Below are 11,847 nucleotides of genomic sequence, written 5' to 3' on the forward strand. Positions count from 1 at the left end.
CTTTTGCGGGAGAATTTTTTTGCAACGAAGGTCATGTTTCAGGAATTTTTATAACAAAGGTCAAGTTGCGGAAACTTTTTTGCAACGTTCATGGGCGGCTGGGGCGACCGGATGGTCAGAACATAAATCTATAGTAGACCACTGCAACATCATATATGTTTTAGAAACATAGTCTTTGTTGCAGAACCGCATAGTCACTTGGACGCGTGTCGTACGAGGAAGGTGGCTGATGCGACCATTATAATCCGCGGCCATTATAATCCGTCGGTTGATGGTTAGCTTTTCCTCATGTTTTAACAACTAAAATTTCCGCCCACGTTAAGTAAAATTTTCATTAAAAACATTTGAGATGAGGTTCACATGTTTTAATAATTGCAACTCGTGTTAACTAAAGTTGCGATAAAAAAGTTCGATGTCATGCTTAAAATCCGAACGGGTGCAAAGTATTTCAATACGGGAACTAGAAACCATGGTTACATCTTCGACTAGAAAGACATACAAACACCTTATCTAAGACTTGACGAACAACAAAACTGAAAGCGCTATAAGATATTGTCCCATCTCAAGAGCTTTCCACGACCACACATTGGCAAGCACAAAAACTGCACGCTGGTGCAATCCCAGCCGCGCAAGCTTATTCATTGCCTTATTCGCGACACCAACAAGAAAACGCCATACAGATCAGATCTTATCCTCGGACGCGAAACCCCTCCTAAGCAGATCACGGCTTCTTGGGAACCATCTGAGCGGCGAGCTTCTTGATGGCCGGCCTGGCCATGAGGCTCTCCCACCATGCCTTGACGTGCGGGTACGAGTCGAAGAGCGCGGCGTGCGGCGTGGCCATGAAGTAGAAGGTGTAGGGGAAGTGGTTGAGGTCCGCGAAGCTGACGAAGTCCCCGGCGAGGTACTTGTGCTGGGAGAGGCGCGCCTCGTAGACCTCCAGCACCTTCTTGAGCTTCTCCAGGCTCTCGTCCACCACCGTCTGGTTGGTCGGCAGGCCGCGCATGAGCGGGTTGATGAGGCACTCGTACACGATCGGCGACAGCGCCGGGTTGTAGGTGTGCGCGTCCACCTCCGTCCATACGTCCACCATGGCTGCTTCCTTCAGGTTGCCTTCTCTTAGAAGGTCGACCTCGTCCGTCTTGTACTTGCGCAGCACGTACTTCGCAATTGCGCGTGACTCTGAAGACGGAGCAAGAACACAATGTTTTTGAGGATTTGAGAGGATATTTGGATCGACACAGAGCAGCACCGGAAACAAAATGGAAGCATTCGCTTTACTGGTTGGTCCCATTCTGTGCCGAGAAACAGACGTCGAGCAAGTAGGAGTATTTGATACGGACAAATTTAACTGTAAAGGGTAAATTATTCGTACCGAAGAGAAGCAGATCTCCATCCTGGAAGGCAGGGATCTGGCCGAACGGCTGCAAGAAATGAAATCGGAACATCTCGCATCAGATCGAAAACAAGATGGTACGAGAAACCAGAGGATTTGAGTGAGTGGTCGGGGAGCTTAGTTACGTTTCTGACGAGATGCTCGGGGCTCTTGTGCTCCATGGCCTTGAAATCGATGTCGACGACCTCGTACTCGGCGCCGACCTCCTCCAGGCACACCAGCACCCGGGCCACGTTCGTCGACATGGCCGGCCCGAACACCTTCACCGGCGCCATTTTTTCCCTTGGTTGCTACACGCGAGAGAGCGAGAGATCGGGGTGTGCTGGTCAGTTATCTGTGTGTTGAGCGGTGTGCGGCATGACGCCAACTCCTTACCCATTTTTATAGGGCGTCTTACCGTTTGCGGGTAGGTGGTTGGTGGGAGGTTTGGACGTGCGCGCTCGAGAAGGATGGAGAGGAGACCGTGCGGTGTGGGGTGACGGGTGCAGTCAATTAGTGCATCACGGCTCACGTCACGACTCACGAGTGAGGTAGGTGCCATTGCTTTCCGTGAACTTTCTGGAACATCGGGCGGAGCTGCCGGGCAGTCGCTTCTTCCAGATCAACCTCATTCATTTCATCCTCCTACGGGTTTACCCGCGATTAAGTTGTTCTTTGTCCGTGCCTTCATATTGGTAGCCTGGTCTGTCAGACCCGGACTTAGCTCCATCAAACGCCCGCCGATGCGTCGGGCACTCCGTCTGTCCGATCATGCCTCATTTTCTTCTCACAACTTAACACCTCAATTAACATACCATAAATTCATATAAACTTATACACTCCATCCGTTTCGAAATATAAGTCTTTTAAACATTTTTACTAGAGGTCTACATACAAAACAAAATGATTGAACCTAACTTTAAAGTATGCCTTTATAAATTTGTATGTAGTTCACTAGTAAAATCTTTGAAAAGACTTATATTTAGATGCGGAGGGAGTAAGTATGTAAATGTTGTGTTACACATATTGTTCTGCTACTATATCAAGATATGTCATCGAAGTATTAAAAACGACATGTTTAACCTACAAGCTAGCTTGCTATGTAGAACATCAGTCACGGGTGCCCTTGTCCTTTCTGGCGTACTTGTCATCCTTCTCACGGAACTACAGGTAAAAACTAGCTAGCTTGCTATGTAGAACATCAGTCACGGGTGCCCTTATCCTTTCCGGCGTACTTGTCATCCTTCTTGCGGAACTACAGGTCAAAACTAGTTAGCTTGCTATGTAGAACATCGGGTGCCCTTGTCCTTTCCGGCGGACTTGTCATCCTTCTCGCGGAACTACAGGTCAAAACGCAGTAGGGATCGAGCCGAATTTGCTCATCGTCGGAGCTGTTCAACCCGTCGATGCCCTTGTTCTCCTCCTTCGGGTCAGTCCGACCATGGCACGGACCGCCCGATTCTGCTCTCGGGCGATGGCACAGGTATTCCTCCGTTGTCGTTGTTTTATAATGCGGGTGCAGATGGCATCCTCCTCCGCACCACACGCCTTCGCCTCCGCCATGTCGGCAGCAAGATGGGCCTCGAGTGCCCTCATTATCTCCTTCCCACGGCAGGCACATGGGTCCCGGTGGCACTCAAATCCCGACGGACCGGTGATGGAAAAACGGAGATTGGAAGGCTCCCGGAAGGACTGTGATGATTCAGTTGTCGGTGTCAAAACCGACAGATCTCGGGTAGGGGGTCTCGAACTGTGGACCTTAGATCGATGTGTTCACGAAAGAGGGGGGACAGTATTTACCCAGGTTCGGGCCCTCTTGAGGAGGTAAAACCCTACGTCATGTTTGATTATATTGATGTGGATGATGATTACAGAGTTTACCTCGAGATCATATATACTAAACCCTAGACGAGTCAACCTTTCTACATGGACGAGGACCCCCGATTTATATAGTCACCAGGGGATGTAGGGTTACATACAATCGACCTCGTCTACTTTTACTTGGACGCCATGCCGATCTTCGGTGCTTTCCTACTTGAGTACGAGATGACCGCACAACCCGACCTTCAATTATTACGGCCCATAAGGCCGGCCTCTTCACAATAAGCCAACTACCTGATGACCCCTTAATCTCAGACTCCCTCAGTAGCCCTCAAACTAGCCTTCAATGCCGATTTCCAGGGTCTTCAGATGGTTGCGCCCAGAGTGTTCGGTTTGCAAGGCGAGTTCCCATGCTTCTTCCAATCAGGAAATGATGATTTAATCCCCGGCCGACTCACGGTTACTGAAGCGTCGTGGGGCCCACAACTTTTAACTCTGCACAAAGATTAACAACAATTCTCGATTCTCATGTGCTTTTCTAAATGCAAGCACTTTTAGCTATCCCTAACAGAACCGTTCCTTATTGAAAGAGGAGGTAACGCCCTTTATAAACGGATCAAAATCATTTCCGTGGCTTCATCGCCTCCCAGCCTCGCCAAGAAACCCTAGAGCTCCAACACCTCCGGAGTCATGGCAGGTTCCTCCTCACGCCCCCTTGGCCCCCTTCCAGGGGACTGGACCAGTTGCTCTGTTTCTCTTCTCCGCCTGCGCGAGCTCGAAACTCACGGATATCTTCCTCCATCAGACCTACAACCCACTCGCGTCGGTATGGCCTCCGTCGATGGCAAAGCCTTCACGGAAAACTTCCCTTCCCCTCAAAGGGGAGAACGAGTTTGCTTTGTTTCCTTCCTACTGCGAGGGGTGGGATTCCCCATTCACCCTTTTCTGAGGGGTTTATTGGAGTTCTACGGGATGCAGCTCCACAATCTCACCCTCAGTTCCATCCTTCATATCTCAGGCTTCGTGGCCTTATGCGAGATGTTCTTGGGCTACGAACCCCACATTGATCTATGGAGAAAGTACTTCTGCATCCTTCCCCGAACTAGAGGAACGACAATTCGGGAAGTGGGTGGAGCTGAAGTATGGCGCATAGCCGCCAGAGGATACCCGATTGGGACACCAAGGAAGAAGCTCGATGAATGGTCCTCAGAGTGCTTTTATATTCAAGACGTTCCGCTGTTCGAACCAGTTTGGAGAGGCCTTCCCAAATATTTCGCGGCTCCTTTAAAGAAGTGATTTAGATGGAGGCCGAAGAGCTCTTCCCAAGAGGGGAGCTTCAAAGTGAAGCGCCTATCCTTCAAGGTCAGGGTACGTCCTCATAGCGGGGTAACTATCATTGACGTGATGGCCGCAGTGATTACCCGGTGCGTCCAACCGCTCCAACAGCGCACACATCCTTTGTGGCGCTACAACGGGACGAGTGATTCTACCCGATCCAGAAGGCAGGGACCGGACGACCAGAAGGCCTTGGCAGCCATTCTAGCCGATTTCTTCAAGGGGGGAGAAGATTTTGCCCGCCTCACCCCCAAGGACGACTATTCGGCATACAACCCCATCAAATGGGTAAGCGTGTTCATATTCACAGTCCGGGCATTCATGCCTATTTTTGTTGATTTAAAACTCCTACCCCTTCTTTATAGCCCTCGAAGCGCTAGATCGAGACGGTAAACTGTTCCGTACCTTAGCCTGAGGACTTTGCCCATGACGATGACCCCCGATTTCATGAAGACCCGAAGCTTTCAATTATTTTTTAGGATGGGGTGTTTTATCAAGAAAGAGTTGACAAGCAGAAGGTGGCCCTTATAGCCAACAACCCCAGGTCCCTTCCATCTTCAGGGAGTAAGAGAAAAAGGCTTCCCGGCGAGGGGCCGTGTGCAAGGGTCGTCGGAGCTCATGCCGGTCTGCTCCTCGGGCTAAACCGGTCGGGGTTCCGTCAAGCAAGGATAGAATTCCCAAAAAAGAGGTGGCGGAAGAAAACATGTCGGCTGCTCCTTCGGCCAAGAGGTATATGGATCGATCTTTATCCCTTATGATAGCAACTGTCCTCTCAAATGTTTATGCCCCTTGGCCGACGATTCAGGAGAAGCACGCAACCTTCCCCGTCCGAGGACGGCGTCGAGGTATTGGGTAGTCAACAAAACCCAAGAACATCGGCTGACACAGGAGTCCCAAACACGGGCCCTCTCCTTGAGGGTTCAGACGGGTTATCGGTATCTAACTCCGAATACGAGAGTGCAATGAATCATCGGCAGCGGAAGGTGTCACTGCGTCATCTTGTATTTTCCGAGCAAGAGTTTAATGCTCTCAACTTGGATGATGCATACCTCAGAGCCCAGCAAACCAGCCTTAAAGAGGTGGTCGGGCAAATGTCTGCCCTTCTGTAGGTTAGTCATCGGTATCCTTATATCTGAACAAAAGTTTGGACCCAGTAGCCTCCGAGCCTTTATTTGGACGGGACAGGTGAATTAAGGGTCGACTTAACATCCTGCCCATCTACATGCCTTTATTTTCAACTAAGCCAAGCGGATTTACAAGCCAACAGGGCCGAATTGGAAGATGCAAAGAAATTCACCAAAGAAGCCCATGGTAAGGGATTTTATTTGTGATATGCTAAATTTCTGGTTTATTTTAAATAGCCAAGAAACTTGTTGTAGCAAGTGAATCGATAGGCCAAATGCAAAAGGATTTGGATGCATCTCGAGAGTCTCAGCGGTATGCCGAATCTCAGCTTGATGTCGGTCATCGCGTATTGAAGCGGCGCCGCGAGGAAAACAACAATCTCAAAGAAGAGAATAAGAAACAAGCTGAGGAAGTTGAGGGTTTGAAAACTCAGTTGGCGCAAATTCAAGAAGAGAATCGGAAATTAAAGGGTGGCTTATTCTGTAAGTAAAGCTCCGACGTGTAAACGATCATGGTTTTATTGTGTTGATCGTGAAAATGTGTGTTTCTTTTTGACTAGGTCTCTTAACTGGGCGCCCTGCTTTGCCCATCTAGATCTCAAGCACATGGCCTGGGTTGGACCGGCGTGGCCAGATGGGAAAGAAGTTCCTCTAAACCTCGTATATGATCAAGGGATGCCCGTCGCACGCCTATCGCAGGAGGACTGCACATTAAATGTTATAATAGATCAACTCGACCAATCGCCGAGCGTGTGATCATATGTAATGTAATATTTGTGTGTTAAGGCACTTCCCTCCATGTTTTGAAAATTATGTCTTTAACCGGCCATCGACTTCTACCTCCCGTGTTATCAACTAGGCAGTCGTTCGTACTTTGTATCCTATGAAATTAGGAATTAATTTCCGATAACCAGTCAATCCGGTCATGTGGTACTAACATACAAAGATTATACGGAGGATTATGTTATATTACGATGATACGTAAGAAACATCTTCCAGAAAAAATAGTTTCTTGATGGGTTCCTTTTTCCGGGTTGCTACATTGTTTTTAGTCGATGTTGTTGTTTCTCCATGTAACACGGACAACCGTATATATGATGAAAAATTGCCGAGTAGATGGGCATCATTCTAGCCGACCAAGTTGTATATTAAGAAACGCTAGCTTTTGGCTTTACCCGTCTGAGGTACGTATCCAAGCGAACCGGTCGAAACAGTTGCAGCAGTGTTTTATTTACACTCTAGCCGAACATATCGGGAACATAGAGAGTAAGCGCAGGGGCTAGGCAACCCAACATTGCAAAAATCTTAAGTCCAAATGATGCATAAAATGGCAGTGATCGATGTTTGAGTCGAAGTGTATATAAACAAATAGGTATGTCGAGTACATTGGACGGCTTCTTGAGGAAGCCCCGAGGTGCTATTGCATCATTGTGTTTAACACGGATGTTTTGATAAATGCTTGAGGCAGTTCGGTTAAGCCGAACACTTCCTGGGACCAACTACCAAGCCCTACAAAGGAGAATAAAAAAATTGGGCAAAAAAGGGAAAAACGATGGAAAAAAGCTAATGATGTTGGTCTAGCTGTAAAAACGCCGAAGACGAGTTGCATTCCATGGATTCGTCTTGAGGCGGTTGTCCTCGGAGTGCGCAGGCGATAAGCTCCTCTTGTTAAGAATTCATCAATTACAAAAGGGCCCTCCCGCTTTGGGTTAAGTTTATGCTTCTGGTGCTCGGGGAGGCGTAGGACAAGTTCTCCCACATTGTATGCCTTTGTCCGAACTTTCGTGCTCTGATAGCACCAACCTTGTTGTTGATAGAAAGCAGATCGGGCGAGAGCGATGTCGCGCGCCTTCTAGCGCGTCTAAGTCGTCTTGCCGATCCAACTCGGCCTCTTTTTCCTCGTACATACGCACCCGAGGTGCGTCATGTATAATATCGCAGGGGAGGACCGCTTCAGCCCCGTACACCATAAAAAGGTGTGTACCCTGTGGAACGATTTGGGGAGGTGCGCAAGCCCCATAGTACGGAGTCGAGCTCCTCAACCCATTGGTAGTCGGATTCTTGAAGAGAGCGGACCAACCGAGGTTCAATATCGCTCATGATGAGCTCATTGGCTCTTTCGACTTGTTAGTTGGTTTGTGGGTGGTATACGGAGGCATAGTCGAGCTTGATGCCCAAGTTCGCACACCAATCTTTTACCTCTTGGGCGGTGAAATTGGATTCATTATCTATTATTATGCTATGCTGGACACCATCATGGTGTATGACACCAGAGATGAATTCGATTATTAGCCTGGCTTTGGGGAACTAACAGGCTTTGCTTCAATCCATTTAGTAAATTCGTCGACCATAACCAGGAGGTATTTCTTTTCCTTGGTCCCCCTTTAAGTGGGCCGACCAAATCCAGACCCCTGACCGCAAAGGACCATGTGATCAGGATTGTCCCAAGAGCTATTGGGGAAATGTGGCTTTGATTCACAAAGGGTTGACACCCGGCACAACGCTAAACGAGCGGTGGGCGTCCTCTCGGGTTGTCGGCCATAAGAAACCTGCTGGGAGAGCCTTGCTGACTAGGGCCCGAGCTGCTGCGTGGTGACGACCCATACTGGCGTGTACTTTGGCCAGAAGCTGCCTTCCCTCTTCCTCGGATATGCACCGCTGCAGGAATCCTGTGGTGCTCTTTTTATATAGTTCACCCTCGTGGACCTTGTAAGCCTTTGATCAATGGATGATACGCCGTGCCTCTGCCTGGTCATCTGGGAGTTCCTTGCGTAATAGGTAAGCAAGGAAGGGTTCGGTCCATGGCATGATTATGGCCTGAATTGAAGTTCGCCGATGACTTGAACGTCTTGCTCGGTTGTAGGGGGTACAACCTGCTCTTCGCCATTGGCTCCTATGCTACCCATTTCGTCCTGCCATACTACAGATGGCTTGAAGAACCGTTCTACGAATATGTTGTTGGGGACGGGGTCGCGCTTTGTGCCTAAGCGGGCGAGAACGTCCGCGGCTTGGTAATTGTCTCTTGAGACGTGGTGGAACTCCAACCCCTCAAATCATGTTGATATTTTGAGGACGACATTTGTATAAGCCACCATCTTTGGGTTTTTGCTTCAAATTCGCCGTTGATTTGTGAGATGGTGAGCTTAGAGTCTCCTCGTGCTTCGAGCCGTTGTATACCCATTGAGACTGCCATTCGAACACCGTGTAATAGCGCTTCGTATTCCGCTGCGTTGTTTGAGTCGGCATACATGATCTGTAGCATGTACTGAACATTATCCCTGGTAGGGGAGAATCACTCCAGCCCCCAGACCTGTGAGAGTTTTGGACCAGTCAAAATACATGGTCCAATGAGCTTAAGTGATGTACTCTTTGGGGAGTTCGGCCTCGGTCCATTCAACCACGAAGTCGGCCAAAACCTGAGATTTGATAGCTCATCGTGGTTTGTAGGTAATTTCAAATGGCACGAGCTCGATGGCCCATTTGGCAATTCGGTCGGTAGCATCCTTGTTATTTATGATATCATTCAATGGTACCTCCGAAGTTACAGTGACCGCGCATTCCTGGGAATAGTGTTGAAGTTTGCGCGATGCCATAAACACTATGTAGACAATGTTTTGGTAGTGCGGATACCTGGTTTTGCATGGGTGAGCACCTCGGATACGTTATAGTCCGGCCTTTGAATCTGTAGTTGTTGGGCCTCAGCTTCCTGTTCTAAGATGAGTACCGTGCTGACCACTTGATTTGTGGTCGAGATGTATAGCAACATAATCTCCCCTGTGAAGGGTGCTGCTAGGATGGGGTTCCTGGCTAGTATCGCCTTGATGTTCTCCACAGCCGTTGTGGCCTCATCAGTCCATTTGAAGTCTAGTTTTCTTCAGCAACCTATAGAGCGGGAGGGCCTTCTCGCCTAGGCGAGATATAAATCTACTTAAGGCCGCCACGCAACCTACCAACTTTTGGACGTGTTGTACATCTGTTGGTTTCGCGAGCTGTGACAATGCTCGTATTTTGGCCGGATTGACCTCGATTCCACTTTGCGACATGATGAATCCGAGGAGCTTGCCAGCTGGGACTCTGAAGACACATTTATCCGAATTAAGCCGAATATCGTATACCCAAAGTTGGCGAAGGTTTCCCTGAGGTCGTCCACCAGCTGGTTGACATGTCTGGTCATAATGACCACATCATCCACAAATGCCTCTACTGTTTTACCGATTTTCCCCCCAAGCATGTCTATATCATGCGCTGGTAAGTGGCACCCGAGTTTTTTAACCTGAACGACATTGTGTTGAAACAGAAAGGCCCGTAGGGTGTTATAAAAGTGGTTGCTGCCTGATCGGATTCCTTCATCATCATCTGATGGTATCTAGAGTAGGCATCGAGGAAACACAAGGAGTCGTGTCGACCTGTAGCATCGATACTTTGGTCTATTCGGGGCAACGGAAAATGATCCTTAGGGAAGGCTTTGTTTAGGTCCTTGAAATTGACACAGAGTCGCCAAGATTTGTCCTTTTTTGGTACCATGACCAGGTTTGCCAACCAGTCGGGGTGTTTAATGTCCCTGATAAACCCGTTTTCCAATAGCTTGGCGAGTTCCTTGCCCATAGATTGACGCTTTGGTTCGGAAAATCGACGCATTGCCTGTTTGACAGTTTGAAACCGGCAGTTATGTTCAGGTTGTGCTCCGCCAGCCCCCGAGGGATTCCTAGCATGTGTAAGGGGTGTCAGGAAAATATGCCCCAATGTTCGCACAGGAAGGCGCATAGTGCTTCATCGATTTTGGGCTCTGATATGTCTCAAACGTATCTATAATTTTTGATGGTTTCATGCTGTTATCTTGTCAACTTTGGATGTTCTATGTACCTTTTATATCTTTTTTGGGACTAACTTATTAATTCAGTGGCAAGTGCCAGTTCTTGTTTTTCTGTGTTTTTGACTCTTTTTAGATCTGATTTTGGAACGGAGTCCAAACGGAATAAAATCCCCGAAATAATTTTTTCCAGATCAGAAGAAGATCGGGGGACTTGAGGGCCAAGGTAGGAGAGCCACAGGGGGCCCACAAGCCCTGTAGCCGCCACCAGGGGGGCGGCGGCTACCAGGCTTGTGGCCTCCCTGGCGCTCCCCTGCCCTAGCTCTTTCGCCTATATATTCCCTAAAATCCAGAAAAAAATCAAGGCATCCACGAAAACACTTTTCCGCCACCGCAAACTTCCGTTTCCACGAGATCTCATCTGGAGACCCTTCCCGGTGCCCTGCTGGAGGGGACTTTGGAGTTGGAGGGCTTATACATCAACAATCATCGCCTCTCCAATGACTCGTGGGTAGTCCACTTCAGACCTATGGGTCCGTAGTTAGTAGCTAGATGGCTTCTTCTCTCTCTTGGATCTTCAATACAAAGTTCTCCATGATCTTCATGGAGATCTATCCGATGTAATCCTCTTTGGCGGTGTGTTTGTCGAGATCCGATGATTTCTTATATACATAATTTCCGACCCAGTAGCAACAGTAGCAGCAGAGCAAGACAAGTAACAACAGCAGAGCAAGACAAGGAACAACAGCAGTAGGACAAACTCATAGGCAATGGGTCGGTGATTTGTTTGGATGATATTCATCATGCAACAGTTATAACACGGAGAGATATGTGGCTAGCTCCCGTTCGTCAATGTGATGTAGGCATGCATTCCGTGTGTCGTCATACGTGCTTAGGGAAAAGAACTTGCATGACATCTATTGTCCATCCCTCCCGTGGCAGCGGGGTCCAAAAGGAAACTACAGGATATTAAGGTTCTCCTTTTAATAAAGAACGAGACCAACACATTAGCACTTGGTGAACACATGAACTCCTCAAACTATGGTCATCACCGGGAGTGGTTCCGGTTATTGTCACTCCGGGGTTGACGGATCATAAGACATAGTAGGTAACTACAACTTGCAAGATCGGATCTAAAACACACATATATTGGTGACAACATAATAATTTCAGATCTGAAATCATGGCACTCGGGCCCTAGTGACAAGCATTAAGCATGGCAAAGTAGTAGCAACATCAATCTTAGAACATAGTGAATACTAGGGATCAATCCCCATCTAAAATAACTCGATTACATGATAGATATCATCCTACTCATCACCGCCTAGCGAGCCTACGAATAGATTACTCACGAACGACGAAGAGCTTCATGGCATTGGAGA

At 48.3% G+C, this 11,847-nt stretch overlaps 1 protein-coding gene across 1 annotated transcript; it reads right to left on the minus strand.

The window, feature by feature from the left end:
• Window positions 1-421: 421 nt before the first annotated feature.
• LOC123421365 (probable glutathione S-transferase GSTF1) lies at window positions 422-1,766 on the minus strand. The gene is made up of 3 exons (XM_045107536.1): window positions 1,522-1,766; window positions 1,376-1,424; window positions 422-1,182 (listed from the first exon to the last, which is right to left on the minus strand). The coding sequence occupies exons 1-3, from the start codon at window positions 1,669-1,671 to the stop codon at window positions 722-724; spliced, it is 660 nt and encodes a 219-aa protein (XP_044963471.1). The 5' UTR covers window positions 1,672-1,766; the 3' UTR covers window positions 422-721.
• Between the last annotated feature and the right edge of the window lie 10,081 nt (window positions 1,767-11,847).

This window comes from Hordeum vulgare, chromosome 1H, assembly GCF_904849725.1.
Source record: "Hordeum vulgare subsp. vulgare chromosome 1H, MorexV3_pseudomolecules_assembly, whole genome shotgun sequence".
Classification (NCBI taxonomy): domain Eukaryota; kingdom Viridiplantae; phylum Streptophyta; class Magnoliopsida; order Poales; family Poaceae; genus Hordeum; species Hordeum vulgare.